The sequence below is a fragment of the Trichechus manatus genome, unplaced genomic scaffold, assembly GCF_000243295.1.
Source record: "Trichechus manatus latirostris isolate Lorelei unplaced genomic scaffold, TriManLat1.0 scaffold00122, whole genome shotgun sequence".
NCBI lineage: Eukaryota > Metazoa > Chordata > Mammalia > Sirenia > Trichechidae > Trichechus > Trichechus manatus.
The window spans coordinates 1,926,250-1,946,973 of NW_004444058.1; the positions used below are offsets into that span (position 1 = coordinate 1,926,250).

At 51.5% G+C, this 20,724-nt stretch overlaps 1 protein-coding gene across 3 annotated transcripts; it reads right to left on the bottom strand.

Annotated features, from left to right (window-relative positions):
- Positions 1–8,270: 8,270 nt before the first annotated feature.
- TNFRSF14 (TNF receptor superfamily member 14) lies at positions 8,271–18,727 on the bottom strand. Of its 3 annotated transcripts, none has more exons than XM_023738704.1 (8): positions 18,263–18,724; positions 17,317–17,425; positions 16,644–16,769; positions 12,433–12,561; positions 11,837–11,927; positions 10,809–10,966; positions 9,694–9,725; positions 8,273–9,497 (listed from the first exon to the last, which is right to left on the bottom strand). In XM_023738704.1, the coding sequence occupies exons 1-8, from the start codon at positions 18,329–18,331 to the stop codon at positions 9,330–9,332; spliced, it is 882 nt and encodes a 293-aa protein (XP_023594472.1). In that variant the 5' UTR covers positions 18,332–18,724; the 3' UTR covers positions 8,273–9,329. The 3 variants fall into 3 exon arrangements, 2 of the variants coding, with proteins under 2 accessions (XP_023594473.1, XP_023594472.1); XR_002825324.1 differs by having other exon boundaries at positions 9,479–9,497; positions 9,694–9,795; positions 18,263–18,727; XM_023738705.1 differs by lacking the exon at positions 16,644–16,769 and having other exon boundaries at positions 8,271–9,497; positions 18,263–18,727.
- Positions 18,728–20,724: the final 1,997 nt, after the last annotated feature.

Consider the following 20,724-nt stretch of genomic DNA (forward strand, 5'->3'; position numbering starts at 1 on the left):
CACAATTGGAAGAGCGTAGTCAATGTCACTGAACTGTGCATGTAGAAATTTTTGAAATGGTGTGTCTTTGGCTATGTGTATTTTCACCAAAAAAAAAGGTTGAGAAGTTAGAGGGTTAATATGTTGTGGGGTTGTTAACCAATGTCATAAAATAACATGTGTACTACAGTTTCATGAGAAACTGTTTGTTCTGTAAGCCTTCAACTGAAGTACAATAAAATATTTAAAAAAAGAAAAAAAAAGTAATCAGAAAAAAAAAAAACTCTTTAGCTCCTCTGATAAGTGCCTGGAGGCACCCCATTCCACCAGCAAGCCTCCCGCCCATAGGTGCTCTGCTCTCTTGCTCTGTGAGCCAGGAATCCCAGTGTGCTGTCTCGTGCCAGTCTCCTGGTTCTGCTGCCGCCATTTCTCTGCCATGCTTGCGGCCGGTTCTTACCATCTTGTGCCGTCTCCAATGTTATAGCTCTCTCTCTCTTCTGGGTCTAGAAGTTTCTCAGAGCAGGGACCCTATATTCAAAGGACACACTCCACTCCTGGCTCTTCTTCTTGATGGTAATGAGGCATCCCTCCAACCCCTGGGATTGGCTCCCTTTAAGCCTATCAGAAACTGAAAAAATTAGAACAAGTCCACGAGAGCCAAGGTACGACCTTGAGTATATCCCACCTGAATTTAGAGACCGTCTCAAGAGTAAATTTGATGCCTTGAACACTAATGACTGAAGACCAGATGAGTTGTAGAATGACATCAAGGACATCATACATGAAGAAAGCAAGAGGTCATTAAAAAGACAGAAGAGAAAGAAAAGACCAAAATGGATATCCGAAGAGACTCTGAAACTTGCTCTTGAAGGTCGAGTAGCTAAAACAAAAGGAAGAAATGATGAAGTAAAAGAACTGAAAAGAAGATTTCAAAGGCGGCTCGAGCAGACGAAGTAAAGTATTATAATGACATGTGCAAAGACCTGGAGATAGAAAACCAAAAGGGAAAACATGCTCAGCATTTCTCAAGCTGAAAGAACTGAAGAAAAACTTCAAGCCTCAAGTTGCAATAGTGAAGGATTCTATGGGGAAAATATTAAATGACACAGGAAGCATCAAAAGAAGATGGAAGGAATACACAGAGTCATTATACCAAAAGAATTGATCAACATTCAACCATTTCAAGAGGTAGCATATGATCAAAACCGACGGTACTGAAGGAAGAAGTCCAAGCTGCACTGAAGGCATTGTCGAAAAACACGGCTGCAGGAACTGACGGAATATCAATTGAGATGTTTCAACAAACGCATGCAGTGCTGGAAGTGCTCACTTGTCTATGCCAAGAAATTTGGAAGACAGCTACCTGGCCAACCAAGTGGAAGAGATCCGTATTTATGCCTATTCCGAGGAACAGTGATCCAACCAAATGAGGAAATTGTTGAACAGTATCATTAATATCACACGCAAGTAAAATTTTTCTGAAGATCATTCAAAAGTGACTGCAGCAGTATGTCAACAGGGAACTGCCAGAAATTCAGGCTGGATTCAGAAGAGGATGCAGAACGAGGGATATATCATTGCTGATGTCAGATGGATCCTGGCTGAAAGCAGAGAATGCCAGAAAGATGTTTATCTGAGTTTTATTGACTATGCAAAGGCATTCGACGACTGTGTGGATTATAACAAGTTATGGATAACATTGTGAAGAATGGGAATTCCAGAACACTTCATTGTGCTCATGAGGAACCTGTACAGAGATCAAGAGGCAGTTGTTCGGACAGAACAAGGGGATACTTCATGGTTTAAAGTCAGGAAAGGTGTGCGTCAGGGTTGTATCCTTTCACCATACCTATTCAATCTGTATGCTGAGCAAATAATCTGAGAAGCTGGACTATACGAAGAAGAATGGGCATCGGGATCAGAGGAAGATTCATTAACAACCTGTGTTGTGCAGATGACAGAACCTCGCTTGCTGAAAGTGAAGAGGACTTGAAGCACTTACTGATGAAGATCAAACACCACAGTCTTCAGTATGGATTACACCTCAACATAGAGAAAACAAAAATCCTCACAGCTCAACCGATAAGCAACATCATGATAAATGGAGAAAAGATTGATGTTGTCAAGGATTTCATTTTACTTGTATCCACAATCAACACCCATGGAAGCAGCAGTCAAGAAATTAAAAGACGCATTGCATTGGGCAAATCTGCTGCAAAAGACCTCTTTGGACATGTTCTCAGAAGGCATCAATGACTGGAGAAGGACATTATGCTTGGTAAAGTACAGGGTCAGCAAAAAAGAGGAAGACCCTCAACGACATGGATTGACACAGTGGCTGCAACAATGGGCTCAAGCATAACAACTATCCTGAGCATGGGGAAGGACCGGGCAGTGTTTCATTCTGTGGTGCATAGGGTCGCTATGAGTCAGAATCAACTCGACAGCCCCTAACAACGACCACAACAAGCCTAGGAGGATGGCAAAACTGAACAATCCCTACAAGGGTTTCATGCACATTATTTGCAATAGCAAGCTGTCCAATCCCCTTGATGGGCTACAAGCACCTTATTTGCATAGTCCCACCCAATCATTTTGTGGCAGTTACAGGACCATGGCTAGAGGGGCCCTAACAGCAATTCATTGCACCGCAGACCCTGTGAAACATTAACATAGTTTCCAGTGTCAGGACAACACAAGATGACTTCTCAGAGAGGTGTCACTTTTAGGTCTGTTCTAGCCCACCACTCCATCCACTGTAGGTAGCCAGTTTCATCAGTGTTGGATTTATTCTTTCTGTGTTATTTTTTGCATAGATGAGCTGATACATGTATATTTGCTTATTTTTCCTTATGCTTACACGTAAAGTATCACACCACAGATACTCTTACACTTGGCGCAGTAGTTAAAGCGATAGACTGTTAGCCGAAAGCTCAGGGGTTCGAAACCACCAGTGACTCCACAGGAGAGAGACGTGACAGTCTGATTCTGTAGAGATTCATAGCATGCTGATGCTGATGGTTAGGGACCAGTTGTGAGAGCCTCCAGTAGAGCAGTCGTTCTCAAAATTTATTATACATAACAATCACCTGGGGATCTTGTTAAAATGTAGATTTTGATTCAGTATATCTGGGGTGGAATCATTAGCATTACCTGAGAACTTGTTAGAAATGCAAATTCTCAGTAGGAGTTTGAACCAAAGTGAACCATTTCAAAGCCCTGATTTTAAAGTCCTTGTCTGTTAATTCTGTCCCCTGTGTTATTTCTGGGTTTCTCTCTATTAACTAATTTTGCTCCTGGTTTTGGATCATGTTTTTTTTTTTTAATACATATCTAATAATGTTTGAAGAAGCCCTGTTGGTCCAGTAGTTAAGCACTCAGCTGCTAACCATAAAGTCAGGAGTTCAAACCCCAGCCATTCTGTGGGAGAAAAATGTGGTAGTCTGCTCCCACAAAGATTTACAGCCTTAGAAACCCTATGGGGCAGTTCTACTGTGTCCTGTAGGATTGCTATGAGTTGGAATCAACATGATGGCAATGGGAATAATGTTTGATTGCATGCTGGCCCGTTGTGAATGCTAGATTTTTGAGGGCTGAATATTTGTTTTAAAGTGTTTCAAGACTTGTTTTTGAACTTTATTAGGACAAGATTGGAGAGCCTTTAGGGCTGGTTTAGGTTTAGCCATACTACAAATTCAGGAATCTTCTACGATATCTACTGAATGTCCTCAGTGTTCAACAGTGTCTCTCTACTCTGCCTGGTTGGAACTCAACACCTCAGCACTGTGTGAACTGTGGGAATTGATGAACTTACAGCCCCCTCATCTTTTCCTGCCCAGTAAGTGCAGATTCACCATGTGTAAGTGTGGTCTGGCATTCTGCACAGACTCAAGGTGACCCCTCTGCTGATTGCAGGAGCTTGTTTTGTGAGTAGCTCCCTCCTTCCCTCCTGAGAACTCTGCAGAATTTGCACCTGAAAACTCCAGGTGTGTTAGTCTCCCCAAACTCCCATCTCTGATTCCTTAACTCAGCTAGACCAATGTGCTCTGCTTGGCATCTCCATCCCGGCACCACGGTCCAGAAAGCACACGCGAGCCCAGAACGTTAGGATGATTCAGGACTTGTTTCATTTCTTTCTCTTCTCTCTGGGATCACTGTCATGGGCTGCTGGTATGAAATGTTGGGAAACTGTCGTTTCATTTGTTTTGTCCATTTTTGTAGTTATTGAGGCCAGAGGGTCCGTCGCCCCAGTGAATGCATCATGCCCAGCAGTGAAGTTCCACTGCGTGTCTTGAATCTGTGGTTTGGTCCCCATCAGTTTGGGGGCCTTTGTGCCCATTATTTTACAATGATGCTGTCTCATTCTCTCTCTCCCCTTATTGTGGGAAACCAAATACACGTATATTAGATCTTTTGACTCTATCCCACGAGCCTCTAATTCTCTGTTCTGTTTCTGTTCTAACTCACTTGTAACTCTGTGTTTTAGTCTGAGTAATTTCTAATGACCCGTCTTCCCCTTCACTGTCTACCTGACGCCATGTCCAATCTGCTTTTAATCAACCTAATGAAGTTAATTTGCAGTTCTAGAATGTCCGTTTGATTCTTTATGTATAGAGTCCAATCCTCTGTGAAATTGTCCATATGTCTGTCTATTTTATACTTTCTTTCCTCTGTTTTTATTAACACATTAATCACAGTTATTTTAAAATACTTGCCTGCTTGCAAAACTCGAATTCTAGTAAAAAGACCAGACTTAATGGTCTGACTGAGATTGAAGGAACCCCAGAAAGCATGGCCCCCGGACTCTCTGTCAGGCCAGAACTAAAACAATTTCCAGGGCCAACTCTTCAGACAAAGATTAGACAGGAGTGTGGGATATAAAATGATACTCGTGAAGAGTGTGCTTCTTAGCTCAAATAGACACATGAGACTAAATGGGTGGCTACTGTCCGGAGGTGAGATGAGAAGGCAGAGAGGGTTAGGAGCTGGTTGAATGGACACGGGAAATCGAGGTGGAAAGGAGGAGTGTGTTGTCACAGTATAGGGAGAGCAATTAGGGTCACATAACAATGTGTGTATAAATTTTTGTATAAGAGACTAACCTGAAATGTAAACTTTCACTTAAACTACAACAATAAACAAACAAACAAAAAAGGTTAAAATACTTACCTGCTGACACCCATCTCTGTATGTTTTACGGTTCTACTTCTATTGTCTGTATTCTCTTCTGATTACGGCTCACATTTCTTTGGGTCTTCACATGTCTACAGCTGTACTTTGCCCTGGGTTCTACAAACATTAGAGGAGGGCCTGCTCCAGACACACAAAGATGAGCTGAGACACAGGTGTGAGCATGCACATGTGCAAGCACATGCATGTATACACACACACACGCATGTGCGCCCGAGGAGGGATTATTGTCAGAGAGTGGAAAGAGCTCTGGATTTGAATCAGAGCAGGGCAGATTCAGGTCCTGGGCCAGGCATCACCATACTGGGTCACATTGGACAAATTTCCCACCTTGTCTGAACCCCAATTTCCTCATCTGTAAAATAAACCCTGATGACCACCTTGCCATCCTCACACTCTGGCCTCGGCATCTCTGAGCAAGCTCTCCTCAGTCTAGGTAGCAGGAAACAAGGTCTCACTGTGGCCTGGAAGACACCAAGAGCTCCAGCTCTGCCCCAGATGGCCGCTGGTAACATGCCAGCCTGCCCCTCCCCTGTCGGCCTGAGACTTCCACCAGTAGGAGCAAGCCACAGATATCCCATAAAATAGGGCTGCCTCTAGAGGGCGCCGTGGTGACAGACATCTGGCTTTCCCCAAGTCCTGCTCTGTTGTGTGCCATCAGTCCATTCTGATTCGGACTCAGCAACCCTATAGGACAGAGTAGAACCGCCCCATATTGATTCCTACACTGTAATCTTTTTGGGAGCTGATCGCCAGGTCGTTTCTCCTGCCGAGCTATCGGTTAGCAACTGAATGCTTAACCGTTGTACCACCAGGACTCCTTAGTCCTGTTCTACACACACCCAAAATTTGACTGGGTTGTTTTCCTTTCTCGAACTGGATGATAATTTTACCAAGTGGAAGCATTGGTTTAGTTTCCTGTTACCTGTCTCAGCTTCTACTGAAATAAGTTTAAACCCCCCCTAAAAATTGCCCTCACTCCCCTAGAGTATGGCCCCCAGACACCCTTACAGCTCAGTAACGGAGTCACTCCCGAGGTTCACCGTTCAGCCAAAGATTAGACAGCCCCATAAAACAAAAAGAGACTAATGGGGCACAACAGTCCAGGGACAAAGACTAGAAGGCAGGAGGGGACAGGAAAGCTGGTAATAGGGAACCCAAGGTTGAGAAGGGACAGTGTTGACATGTCGTGGGGTTGTTAACCATTGTCATAAAACAGTATGTGTACTAACTATTTAACGAGAAGCTATTTGTTCTGCAAACCTTCATCTAAAGTACAATAAAAAAATAAAATAAAATAAATTCCCCTCACCAGGATAGCAGGTCTGTGCGGCAGTTCAGGCCAGGAAGACTTGAAAACAGAGGACGCTATCTGGCTCCGAGCTCCTGTGATGCCCTGAGCACAGGTCTGCGGAAAAACCAATCTTCCCACCCCATGCCCTTTCCACAGAAGGCAAACACCTGCTACCCACAAATCATCCATCCCAGGGCTGGAGGTTGTGGGGAGGAAAGGAAGTGGGGAGGAAAGGAAGTGGGGAGCAGCTTGTGTTCAAGGCCAGTGACTGCGCCACCTGCAGACCTGGATTCAGGTAACTTTTGTTTTAAGGAGAGGGCAAGAGGTGTGGAGAAGCTCTTCCCTGGGGCCTGAGTGGGTGTTGGGGGAGGGAGGTGCCCTGGGCCAGCCTGGGCCCAGGACCCATGGGGCAGAGTTGCCTGCTGGTTTTGTAATAAACATATTTGTTTCCTGCTTCAGAGATGTGGCCCCCTTTTTCACATATAGAGATGGAACTGGTTAGGGTATGTACCAGGGGAAACTGTGGGTCAGGCCAGACCCTGCCACCGGGCCTTTGGAGGGGCAAGCGCAGAAGAGGGATAGGGTTCCTCCTCCTCGGTAAGCTCCCTCATCTATGTCCCACCCCTAAGCCAGCAAGCTCTGGCTGCAGTCTGTGCTGCTGAGGTCTCCACTCCCAGCCTTTGCACCTCCAGCTGGTCTTCTGCTGGGACAGCCCTGCCCTCCTCCATCTGGTTTGCTTGGATAACACCAACCACCACCGCCATGTCAGACTCAGCCCCTGTACCTCCTTGCTTGGCCCCATGGCTGCCCCGCCCTGAGGGCTGAGCACTCCCTTTCTTTCCAGACCCCCTCACTCTCCACTTCCAAGCCACACCTCTTGTCCCACTCTATGCTCTATCCTAGCCACATTATTTCCTCTACGCCCACCTGCTACTCAGTACAGGATAGCTCACTGAGCCAGCTACACCCAGGAGCCAGTGGGGAGCTGTCCTCCTTCTACTCTCCTAGAAACATTGCTGGCAGGGATGTAGGATGGGACAGCCACTGTGGAAAACTGTTGGTGGTTCCTCAAAAAAGAACTACCGTGTGACCCAGCAATTCCACTCCTAAGAGTATACCCAAAATAATTAAAATACATGTTCACACAAACACTTGTACCCAAATATTCACTGCAGCACTATTCACAATAGCCAAAAGGTAGAAGCAACCCAAATGCCCATCAACAGATGAACCTGATAAATAAAATGCGGTATATACGTATAATGGCGTTTTATTCAGCCATAAAGAGAAATGAAGTTCTGATACATGCTAAGACATGGATGAACCCTGGAAACATTATGCTAAGTGAGAGGGGAAAAAAACAACAGTTGCCTTTGAATTGATTCCGACTCATGGTGACCCCACGTATGCGGAGTAGAACTGTTCCGTGGGGTTTTCAAGGATGTGACCTTTCGGAAGAAGATCATCAGGCCTTGCTTCCAAGGTGCATCTGGGGGTTTGAACTGGCAACGTTTCAGTTAGTAGTTGGGCACTTCACCATCTGTGCCATCCAGGGACTGCTGAGTGAAAGAAGCCGGGTACAAGAGGCCAAGTATTGTATAATTCCATTGATATGAAAAATTCAGAATAGGCAAATTCATAGAGACTGAGGATAGATTGGTGGTTACTAGGGCTGGGTGAAGAGGGGGGTGGGGAGTGACTGCTTAATGGGTCCAAGGTTTCTATTTGGGGTGATGGAAAAGTTCTGGAACTAGATAGAGGTGATAGTTGCACAGTATTGTAAATACATTGTTGTTGTTGTTAGATGCTGGTGAGTTGGTTCCAACTCATGGCGATCCTGTGTACAACAGAATAAAATGTTGCCCAGTCCTGCACCATCCTCACAATCATTGCTATGTTTGAGCCCATTATTGCAGCCAATTATAAATATACCAGTACTCAATGCCACTGAGTCGTACAATAAAATGGTTTTAATGGTAAATTGTATGTGTATTTCACCACAATTAAAAAAAAAAGAAAGAAAAAGCTAGGGAGGACAAAAAGAATCCAGGAACCAAATTGAAGGCACTCCCACTGGACAAATCTTGGACACCTGGGCACCCAATAAATAATGATAGTAATGGATTAGAACCCATTGACCAAAGTAAGAAACCATGAGGTCATCGTGAGATAAGTAAGAAAATGGAGAAGACGGGAAGCTCATCCTTCCAATAGAACTTCCACTAACTAATGTACCAAGGATGATAGAACTAGAACATTGCCGTTACACAACCACTAATAATTCTTGTTTCAGGCAAGAATCATCAATGGGTGAAAGTTGGATGAGAAACAGGATATTTACATGATCTCAAAGCATCTCTCCACAAGATATGCATTTATTACTACAGGGGAAAAAATGCCAAACACAAATTCAATTTAGAAAATTACTTTAAAGCATAGCATTCATATAATGCTATCTAGTACTGTCCCAGCCCCGTGAGGTAGGTCCCCACAGGCCCATCCCACAGACCAGCAAGCTGAGGCTCAGAGGGGAATCAGAAAAGGCAGAGAGCTGGGATCGGGGCCAGGCAGTCCTGGGTTTGCTGGGGTCTGTGGAGGCAGCTGTGCAGCAGGCAGGGCTGGGCAGGCATGGTGGGACGCTGGGCTCCTAGAGTGCTGGTCCCAGAGGTGCTTGGTCAGGGCGGGGCTGGAGGAGGGATCTTGGCACCTTATATCATTGATAAAGTAGATGGGTGGTGTTACACGTGTCACCTGAACCGTGACCCTGTCTTTCTCTCTGCAGCAGAGTTGCAGCCAGCCCCAGGCAGGTCCCCACCAAGCTTTCCTGGCGCCTGGGTGCTGCCCACACAGAGAGGAGCAACCACTGTCATCCTCGTGACTCCAGGCCTATCTCCATATCTAGGTCCTGGGGCGTTAAGCAGCTGGCTGTGTCCTCTCTCACCGTCTCCTCCACAGCCACTGTGGTGACATCTAGCCCAACCTGCAGGGCCTCCGAGACTGTAGTGTCCCTTTCAGCATCTCGTCTTATCCACCTCTGCAGAGAAATTCAGCATGAGACAAAGCCCACCATGGCTCCCCCAGGGCCTCATGCTGCTCTATCCCTAATGTGAGGAGGTGTGTGCCCCCACCCAGGATAGCATGGCAGCAGACAAAGTACCAGGACCCTCAGGGAACTGGGGGCCACCCCACCCTTAGCAATATCCCCTCCAATAGCAGTGAGGGAGCAATACCTGGAAAAAGGACATCCTCTTGGCCAGACCCCCTACAACGCAAGGGACACAGACATCAGGGTGGGGCTGGAGCATAGGATCCAGGTGGCAAGGGTGGCCAAGCTGGGGGATTAGAAGGCGGGGTGGGGCGGCAAATAGCAAGGAAGGGGATCAGAGAGAGTTGGGGCGGGGGACAAGACAGCCCTGGGAGGGCACTCCGGCTCCTCACAGGGTGACCTTTCCCAGGAGACTGAGCCTCTCTGGGACAAGTGAGACCACATATAGACCCGGGCCTTGTGACCTAGGACCCCCAGGAGTGAGGAGAGAACATGAGGGGCACCCTGCCCTCCTCTCCCAGCTGCTAATCTCCGCGCCCATAATTTACTTGAATTTAACTGTTTGTACAGGGTGGGGAAAGGGGAGACCCTTCATACAGACAAGGGCTCCCTGCCCCACCCCAGGAGCAGGGGCCCAAGAGAGGTGTGAGAAGGGACACAAAGCCTCATCTCCCAGCCTGCCTCAGTTTCCCTAAGACCCTGAGAATCTCCCTGCACCAAGGGACTCAGAGTCTCCTGACACCAGGGCCCCAGAATCTGCTCCCTTTGGGTTCCATGACTCAGTGTCCCTCCGTCTGAGGCTGAGAATGAGCTTCCACTAACATCAGAGCTGGTTTAGGCAGCTCCAGTTCCCAGCACCCAGCTTGGGGCTGGCCCAGAGCAGAAGCCCAGGTCCGGATGGGTGAGTGGACATGTGAGCAAGCAAGTGACACTTGTCGTATCCGTGGGGAGACAGCCTTGTTCTTGCAGTGTGTCCTTCCCAGCCCTGGAGCCTCCTACAGCTGAGCACAGCCTGCCCTGTGTGTCCCCTGTCCATGCACAATGCAGAGGGGGCAGGTGAATGGCCGTGAGCCAGCCCTGCCCTCTGTCCTCCACCCAAGCCCTGCATAGCATCTGGGCTCGGCCAGCAGGAAGCCCATCTCCCTGGGCCCGCGGCAGCCATCTCTGAGGAGGACCCTTTGGGTCCTGGAAGTGCTCCTGGGGCTCCGCCCTCCCTGGCTTCAGTGGGACGGTATGAGACGGGTTAAGAGGTACGACCGCTGGGACTGGGGCCCCGTTCCTTGGATGGGTGCTGCTCACCAGATGGCCTTTTCTGTTTCTTCAGGTACCAGATCACGAGGCCAAAAATTATAACACAAGGGATGCTGAGGCCCAAAATAAGACTAAGCCAGGAGAAGCATGCACCTTCAGTGGTACAGGTTCCAGGCCTGGTTTCCGTCTCCAACCAGCCACTGCAGCTAGGGGAGAGGAGGGAGAGGCTGTGAGGGCCAGCCTGCCAGGAGCCCACCACATGGGGGACAGTTTCCAGTCATGGGGGAGGGCCGGGGGGGCTAAGGGCTTGCCCCGGAGGCTCCGTGACCAGGGACTCTGGGAGGTGAGCTTGGGTCTGTCCAGCCTTTCCAGACCTGCCATGGGGAGACAGAGAGGGAAGGAGAAGAGAAACTCAGAGGGTGGGGGAGATGGGCCAGCTGAGAGGGAGTGAGGAGAGGGGGAGGAAGGCAAGGAGGCCAGAGGGCCAGAGACCCCCTTGCTTGGAGAGTGGTGGCTGGACAAGGAGGAGGAGGGGGTGGGGGAAGAGGAAGGGGAAGTGGAGCCTGGTCAGGGTGGGGTGTAGTGCAAGCCGAAGGACATGGGAAGACTAGGGTAGGAGAGAGGGGCAGAGAAGGACCCAGAGGTGGGATGGAGGGGGCTCCCTGCACCCTCAGGGACTCTGAGTGCTCATTCAGCTCTGGGGCCCAGGGATCTGCATTTATGGGGTCTTGCACAGGAGGATGAGGTCCTCGCTTTGAGAACCTTGCCTTAGCAGCCCCTAACTCCAGAAACTCTGTAGCCCCTTGGCCTTGACACCAGGACACCCCAGAGCCTCAGAGCATCTCTCCAGGCCAGCTCCAGGTCAGCTCCAGGTCAAGTGCATCCCTTAGCCCCAGGGAAGCCAGGCTCTGCTGACACTGGGGTTTTGGCCTGACAGGAATGCTGTCTGTGACCACAGGATCCAGCCCAAGGAGACACCCCTGGAAGCCGGCACATCATGTGGCCAGTGGGGCATTCAGGTCTCTCTGCAGGGGGCCCTTCAGGGGGTCTGGCCTGAGACCACCCAGGTAACCTACTTGGTCGAGGGCTGACACTCTTCCAGGGTCTCCAGGGGAGAGAAGGTCCCAGGCGGGCAGTTGTTACACCCTGTATCCTTCTTCTCAGAGCCTGGGAAAGCAGGGGGCAGGGGGCTGAGGGGCCAGGCAGGAGGGCAGGTGGCTTTCTTGCCCCTCCCCAACCCCTCTGCATAGGGTCTGGGTCTGTCTCTTCCTCTGGGGTCTGCAGAAGGAGATGGAAGGCTGAGGTGGGCTGCCCCCAGGGAGGACCTCAGAGGCGGGGCCTGGGTGGTGGGCTCTGAACATCCTGGAGATGAAGTGGCTGGGATTTCAGCGTCCAGGGTTCCTTCGCACTGTCATCTCACAGGTGTGAAGGGAGGTGGCCTCATGCTGGGTGCCCGGCCGGGAGCAGGACTTGGACCCCACAGACCCCTGCCTGCGGTCTGGCTGAAATCAAGCACTGACTACAACCACATGACTATGAATCCTGGCCACGACCTGGTGTGAGGCTGGGGCTGTGAAGGGTAGGCATGGGGCAGAGGGGGTCACAGTGACCGGCTTCTGCTGACCCCTTGCCAAGAAAACGGGGGATGGGTGTTCAACCTCTGCCAGCTCACCTTTCGTTTCCAGGGGCTGGCACATGGCACAGGGGTCTGTGTCCTCTCTCACGCATAAGTGGTCCCGGGGGCAGCCACACTCAGTGTCCTTTATGGTGGAGCACTTCTGCCGGGTCTCGAGGCCCATGGCTGCAGGTCCAAGAGAAGGAGCTCACGGTAGTGGTGAGCTCCCCATCCTTAGAGGGGAACAAGGGAGGCGCCAAGCACCGGCAGGCCTGGGAAAAGGGAGAAGGGGCTCCTGCCCGGCTCTGGGAAAGAGCTGAGTAACAGAGCACCAGCCAGCTTTGCAATCCTGGCATTTTTGTGTCTGGGCCCTGGGCCCCTGCCAGGCTGCACCCTTGGTGCCCAGAGGTGCCCGACATAGGTCCCTCGGTCTGAATTCCAAAGGGGCTCCCAGACACAGCAGCAGGGGTGGGAGAAGTATTGATGGGGGGCCTTGGGAGGGTCTTCTTAACAGGGGAGCCTGCCTCATGAGAAATCTGGGACTCCTTGTGGCTCAACAAGGCCCAGATCAGCACACATAGGAAGCTGAGAACAGCACTGTCAATTAAGCGTGTGGAGGGGAAAGGAGGCAGTCAGGTGACAGGAATAGAGAGCCTCCCTCCTTCAGCCATGTGAGGTGGGGTTGCAGCTGGGCTGGCACCCCAACCAATCAGTGAGGAGCTTTCTTAAGGGGGGAGGTGGGCAGGAAATGTGGGTGCAGCTCAAAGCCCTGAGCCCCTAGTCCTCATCTCACCTGAACCCCAAAAGCATTCCTGCCTCCATTGTCCAGGCCCTTGCTCTTCTGGAAACCCTTCCTTGCCAGCCTGCCTGCTCCTGGCTCTCCCTGGGGATGTGGCTGCACTGTCCCCGGTGAGCTGGACAGCAGGGGTCACAAAGGTAGGTAGAGTTGTTGCAACGGCCCAGGCATTGGATTACTTGATGGAGGCTGGGGGTGGGGCATGTAACTGGCCTGGCGGCCTGGGGACTGGTCTTTCATCCACGTCTAGATTTTCCTCTCCCCTTTTCAGTCCTTACCCTCCTCATACCTGTTTGCCCTCTCCAGGAAGTAGGACTCACTCCCAATCATGTGTCTATAGTCATGGGCAGGGTAAGGGCAGTGTCTGGAAGGAGGTGATCTCGGTTTCAGTCTGGATCTGCCATTGACCTGCAAGTGCTGTGGGTGACTTAGCAGATCTCTGGGTCTCAGTTTCCCCATCTATGAATGGGGGTGGTTGCGCCTGCCCTGTTTCTTCGTGGAGTGAGGGACTAAGCAGATGATGACCAGGCAGATTGTGGGCTACTGGTCATGAGGCCTCATCTATGATGATGTCTGGGGCACTCAGTGATATTCGGAGATGTGGGCATTAGTCACGGAGGCTTCCTGGAAATGCAGTGGGGTTGGAGCCCCAAACCCCACCTGTTGGCTCTCCCCGCTGCAGCCTCAGCACACAGTCAGTGCTTCTAAGACACTTCACCAAAGTCTGACCTTCCCCTCCCCTGTCTGACTCAGACCAGGTGAGAGCCAGCCTTCCCAGGTGACCCCTTCCCCTGGGGACCACAGGAGGAGCCCAATTTGGAAGAGAAAGGGGAGAGGGGCCACACTGGGGAAACAGCCACATCTCCCAGTGTCATTGTGTGCCTCCCTAGACCTTGAAGTATGCCCAGCACTGGCCAAGACCCCACTTCACAGTTAAGAAAACTGAGGCACAGGAGAGGTCTATACAACCCACTCAAGATCACATAGCTAGCGACAAAAAGCCGAGGTTGAATGCAGACAGTCTGAGTCCTAAGCTTGTGAGCAGTGTACCTCAGGGGTGCAATGTGTGTTGGGGTGCTGTGAGGGGATGTTATGGGTTGAATTGTGTTCCCCAAAAGATTTGTCAAAGTACTAATCCCTGTACCTGTGAACGTGACCTTGTTGGGAAACAGGGTCTTTGAAGACATTATCAGTTAAATTAACATGAGGACATACTGGAGTAGGGAGAGTCCTAATGCAACATGAGTGGTGTCATTATGAAAGAGGAGAAGAGAGACAGAAAGGGAGATGGCCATATGACAACAGAGACAGATTGGAGTGATGCTGCCACAAGCCAAGTATTGCCAGGAACCACCAGAAACTGGAAGAGGCAAGGAAAGATCTTCCTCTAGAGCCTTCAGAGAGAGCATGAACCTCTGCCACCTTGATTTCAGACCTCTAGACTCCAGAACTATGAGAGAATACATTTGTATTATTTTAGGCCACCTAGTGTGGTATTTTGTTACACCAGCTCTAGGAAATGAATGCAAATTTTGGTACTGGGAGGTGGGGTGCTTAAGCAGCAAATATTTAAAAATGTGGATTTGGCTCCTGAATTTGGTAATGTGTAGCAACCAGAAGAATTTTGAGGCACTTGATAGTAAACACTTAGATTCCCTTGAAGACACTGTTGATAGAATTATGAACGTTAAAGGTGATTCCTTTTTGGGTTAAAAAAGAAGTAAAAGCAACTGAAAAGAAATTTTCTATTGACTTAGGGAATACATATATTGTCACGAACACAGTGTTTCTAGAAATATGAATGCTAAAGGTGCTCCTGATGAGGACTTAGAAGAAAATGATGAACATGTTATTGGACACTAGAAGAAAGGCAGTCCTTGTTATAAAGTGACAGAGAACTTGACCATTGGGTGAAAAGTAGAACTTGTAAGCAATGAACTTGGATATTTAGCTGAGGAGATTTCTAAGAAAAGCGCGGAAGGTGCAGCTTGGTTTCTCTCGTTACTCATAATAAAATGTGAGAGGAAAGAGATAAGTTGAAGAATGAGCTGTTCAACGAAAAGGAACAAGAATTTGAAGATTTGGAATATTTTCAGCCTCCGCATGTTGTAAAAATTGAGAAAGCGTGTTCTGGAGAGGAAACAAAAAGCATGGCTGAACAATCATTTGCTAAAGAGATTAGGCATGGGACTTAGGGATTCAATCAGCCATCTCAGCAGGGCCACCACATTATGTGCCCAGAGGACAGACCATCCAGCCAGGGGATTATTCTGACCCCTTGAAATCCAATGGAATTTGTCCTACTGGATTTTTGAAGTGCTTAGAACCTATGACCCCCTTTTTCCCTCCAATTTCTCCCCTTTGGAATGGGAATGTCTATCCTATGCCTATCCCATCATAGGTTTTTGAAAGCAGATAACGCATATGCTAGTTTTCACAGGCCAACAGATGGAGAGTAATTTTGCTCCAGGCTGGACCATACCTAGAGTCTCACCCAAACCTAATTTAGATGATTTAGAAGGTGAGATTTTTTTTACTTAGAGTTGATGCTGAAATGGGTTAAGACTTTGGGGGTGCTGGCATGGGGTGAATGTATCTGTATATGGCAAGGTCATGAATTTCAGAGGGCCAGAGGGTGGACTGTTATGGATGGAATCGCGTCCCCAAAAAAAGATGTGTTGAAGTCTTAACCCTTGTACCTGTGAATGTGAATTTGTTTGGAAATAGGGTCTTTGAAGACGTTATCAGTTAGCATGGGGTCATACTGGAGTAGAGTGGGTCCTAATCTAATATGGGTGATTTTCTTATAAAAAAAGAAGAGACACAGAGACAGAGAGAGAAGGCGACCATGTGAAGATGGAGACAGAGACTGGAGTGATGCATATAGAAGCCAAAGAATACCAAGGATTGCCAAGATCAACAGAAGCTAGGAAGAAGCAAGAAGGATCTTAGAGACTGCGACTCTGCTGACATCATGAGTTTGGACTTCTGGCCTCCAGAACTGTAAGATAACAACTTTCTGTTGTTTTAAGCTACCCAGTTTGTGCTACTTTCTTATGGCAGCCCCAGAAGCTCAGAAAGGGGCCCTGAGAACCTTCACTCTGTGGGTGGACAAGGCCTGGCCCCCAGAGACCCAAGCTGAGGAAAGGCAGGGCCTAGCCCTCTTGCTCATTGCGTTTGCCCCAGGATTGGGATGCCCTTGCAACAGGACACAGTCCTTGGGCTCAAGAAGTCTTCAGATGACAGAGTGACAGGTGGGGGCCTAGCCCTCCTCTGGAGGGGATACAGGCCAGGATAGGTCTGAAAGCTCCACTGATGGTTCCCCTCCTAGGAGATGAGGATGAGTCCTGGCCTAAGGGCAGGCCAAGGGGCACTGGAGGGGAGTTTCTGGGTTTAATGGGGAATGCAGGGTGCTCGGGCCAAAGGATGGAGCTGGTCAGCTGCAAGGGCCATGTAGGGGTCAGGCTCCTACCTGGGTTACAGATTCGGCACCGCAGACACTCTGTTAGGCCATTGAGGTGGGCCGTGTAGGTCCCCGGGAGGCAGGGTACACACACTGTGCCAGTTGCCTCATCACAGGCTTGCTTCACCCGGTAACCTACAGGCCATGAGAGACAACTACAGATCTCAGGCTGCAGAGGGCCCTGCTGAGCCACCCATTGTGCCTGCCTTCCCCAACCATAGAGGCCCTGGGGGTCAGACACCATCCCATCAACCAGGTCTCAAAGACACTTGAGCTGCCCCCTACCCAACACCTGCCTGCTGTCTCCACAAGTGTGCTGTGAGAAGAATGGGCAGGCCTCCTGGGCACCTGGCCTGGCTCTGCCATCTGTGCCTTCTCTGAGCCTCAGTCCCCTGCCATAAGTGGGCTGGCTCAGTCCCCAGGGCCACCTCCCTGTGCAGAGTGCCATGAGTGTTATGTGGGGGTGAAGATTTGAAGCTGCAGGGGGCTTCCCTGGTGGGCTCAAGCCCTGAACCTGTCAGCGCCCACTCCACCCGGGGCTTCATACCACCCATGAAGCCAGCACAGTACACGGAAGAGGGGCTCCAGGCTGGGGTAATGGGGGGAGCATCTGCCCACGCACCCTGCCCCAGTGCCAACGCTTTTATCGGCTCCCCTGAGCTGGCCTCCAGAGCCAACCTACCTGGGCTACACTTGGGGCAGCACTCAGTGCCCACCGGGTACTCCTCCTCTTTGCAGAGGGGCAGCGACAGGGTGAAGTGGCAGGGTACCAAGAGGAGGAAGTACAGTGCCTAAGGGGGAATAAGACAGGCATTGGAGGGGTGGAAGGTCGAGCAGCCTCCTATACATCTGGGTGCAGACATTGCCTCTCAGCCTCAGTCTTTCCCTCTGAGAAATGGGGAAGCAGCACCAGCCCCGCAGAGCAGGCAGGGCCCTGGTGGGGGTGAAAGGATGGGCCCAGACCATTCTCTGGAATGACTGAGGAGGGTACCGGAGCCTGGAGCCGGGGCACAGGAGCCGGCCCCTCGTCCTCCGCCCTCGGCCCACCGGTCCGCATGGGAGGCCCTGAAGACTGGTCCCTGTCCTTGCCTGGGTCCCTGCAAGCCCTGAGCCACACAAGGTGGACACCTGAACTCCCTCGTCACTGTCCTGTGCTGGCCCTGCTGACCCTGGGCACCTAGCAGAGTGAGAGCAGGGGCTACCCTCAGAGCTCACAGGCCCAGAGCAAGAGACAGGCTGGTAACAGGCAGGACAGATCAGGGCCATTGAGGGGGACAGAGGGAGAGGCAGGAGGAACAAGGAAGGAACCCTTGTCAGGGAGCATGGCCATGCTTATCTCTGCAAACAGGGCTGCAGGCAGAGACCAGGCCATCTACCTACAGTGCCCACCAGAAGGCACCACTCAGCTTAGCGCTCCCCTCCAGCCGCCCGGCCCCGGCCCCCCCCCCCACTCTGCAGGGTCACCAGTCCCTGGAGGGGCATCGACTGGGAGAATCTCCCTGTCCTGTCTCCATGGGGGTGGGGGGGCCAGGTCCGTCTGGATAGCTAGGCAGCTGGGGACAAAGTCCAGTTGATAGTGGAGGGGATCTGCAGAGAAGGGCTCCGGCTGGGGCAGCCCTGTAACTTACCAGTCTCAGGATGTCTGGCTGGGGTGCGGGGCTCCCGGGGAAAGACTCCCAGCCCTGCAGAGGCTCCATGTCCCTCCTCAGCCCCCCTCAGCCCCTGGCTACCCGTCTTGGACCCCCGGTTGCACAACAACCTCCAGAATTCGACGTCCTCGCCGCCATTGTAGACCAAAGTGAAAGTAAAAGAGAACCTTTAGGGGGAGGTCCACCTTCACGGTTAGCCGGGAGGGTGTGACGTCTCAGGGCTTTGCACCCCAGGTCCAGGGCTGAGGGGGGACAGGAGCTGACTGTAACCCGTGGGGAGAGCTGTGCAAGGCTGGGTGGCAGGTGGAACCTGGGAAAGGATGGGGCGGGGCAGCCATGGAGGGAGGGGAGGAAAGCATGCAGACCAGAAGAGGAAGTGAGGGTGGTCCCAGAGACAGCAGCTGCAAAGCCTGGAAGGGGGACTCCAGCCGTCACAGCCTGCCGACCCACTGAGCAGCTCTCTGCGCCATGGGCACTGCCACCCTGCCCTCCCCTCTCTTGCACCATAGTGGCTGGTTTCTGGGTTTCCAATAGAAGTGGGTGACCCAGGGCCTCCCAAAATGCGTCTGTATCCCCCACCTCCACCCCGCTGTGCACACCCAGAGGGCACCTGCCTGCCCACCCCTCTCATGGACCGATGCGGTCACTGAATGGAGCCCTTGTCTTGCTTTCTTGTACCTGTGTCAGCTTCTACTGAAATGAGGTAAAAGTCCCCTGCAGGGTAAAACCCCACTTCTGCCAAGCCAGTCTGGGGCATTTCCCCACCTTTGCTGGAGACAGGCTGGGTTCCACTGCACTGTCCTCTGAGCACAGCCTGTCCCTGGGGTGCCTGGATGGGGGACCACCCTCAGAGCCCACTGGGCCACGCGTGGGAGAACACTCATGGAAATGAGGGAGGAGGGAGACAGTTTTCCATCCTTGAGCGCCCAGAGGGGCTCTCCCAGGGTCCATAGCCCCACTTGTCCCCTGGGAGGGAAGTAGGGCAGGGTAATTCTTGGGCCCATTTCACAGATGGGGAAGTGAGGGTTCAGAAAGGGATAGGGTCTTGCCCAAGGTCGCCCGTATGAAACTGCTTAGACCCAAAACCCAACCTTCCCCTCACCGGTCTGCCTGGTCCCCACTAGGCTCCCCAGCACCACAGCCACCTCCTCAGAGCAGGCAGACCTGGGGGAGATCACCGGGCGCCCTGCAGAGGCAGGCTTGGGGGGCTCATGAGAGGTGGCCCGCCAGGCCCCTGGAGCTCCTGATGGACCAAAAGTCAGATGTCTGGGTTCAAGGCCCTCCCAGTCCTGTAAATGGGTGAGTCAGCACCCCACATGGTCAGCACACTCCCCAACATTTAAAACCACAGCCCCATGTGATGAGCACAGAAACCTCTCTAGCTTCTTCAATGCTGCGTGACATTTCAAAACCCACTGTGACTGAACGGGGCATTTCCATCTAATCAAACCTGTCCCCACGCTGATGTACTGTGCCCAGCTCCACAGCCCCAGGCAGGGTCCCCTCGGACCCCCTCAGACCATCCCTTGCTGAACCCAGCACACCCCTCCAGCAAGCCCATCTACTGGACGGCCAGGCCAGGATGGACCTGGAGCCCTGCCCAGCAATCCTGTGGAAGGAACAAGGGAGGGGAAAATTCACGTGGATTGGGGTGGGGAATACTCACGGTCCCCAGTGCTCACAGGCAGGGTCCACTCATTGGCCACACCCCCCAGGACGAGCCCAGTCTTGCAGACCCCAGTGCAGGCCAGGTGCCGGCAGCTCTACCCAGATGCCCAGGCGGCAGGCTCTGCCCTGTGCTCTGAGGCAGGGTAGGGAGATCAGGTGGTAACCAGGGGCTTCAGACTCAGGTGAGACACCCACCAGGGCCCAGCCCACACCTGTTTCCAACCGAGAGGGCTTGGGGAGATGATCCCACCCCTCTATGTCCCCAGTACCCTCATCTCCACACACACAGCACTGTGGGGAAGTTTCCTGTGAAGAGGATGGGCACCTCCTCTCCCTCCATCCTCCCCTCAGCCCTTGATGGCCCCAGGGGAGCGCTCTAGGAACCCAAAAAGCAGACAGGCCCAGGGTCTAGGAGTGCTGGGGCCCCCACTGCTCCCTGCTCACATCCCACGGGAGCCTCACTGAACCCCACTGACTCCCAACTCCCAGGGGCATTCCTCTAGGTGGAAGATGGCACTCCCAGGAGGACTCCCACCCACACTCCCATGAGGTACACCCTCAAAGAGCGTCTCATCTACCCACCGCCCTGGACAAGGGGGAAACTGAAGCACAGAGGGGGCGGGACTTAACCAAGTCACTCAGTGCATCTCAGCTAGAACTTGTAGGATGCACAGCAAACTCAGCCCCTCCTCCACTTTGCCCCCTTCCCCTCCCTCACCCACACCCCTGTATCCCAGACTCAGGGTTTTCAAGGTGTTTGGCAGGTGCTGGGT

What these genes read in the sequence shown, in the direction of transcription:
- TNFRSF14 (XM_023738704.1), bottom strand. Translation starts at nt 18,331, where the DNA reads ATGGAGCCTCTGCAGGGCTGGGAGTCTTTCCCCGGGAGCCCCGCACCC. An exon ending in GAAACAGAAAAGGCCATCTG is followed by an intron (nt 9,726 to 10,808) that starts GTGAGCAGCACC and finishes CTTGCGTTGTAG; the next exon opens with GGGGTCTGGCCAAGAGGATG. An exon ending in AGAGGATGTCCTTTTTCCAG is followed by an intron (nt 9,498 to 9,693) that starts GTATTGCTCCCT and finishes ATTTCTCTGCAG; the next exon opens with AGGTGGATAAGACGAGATGC.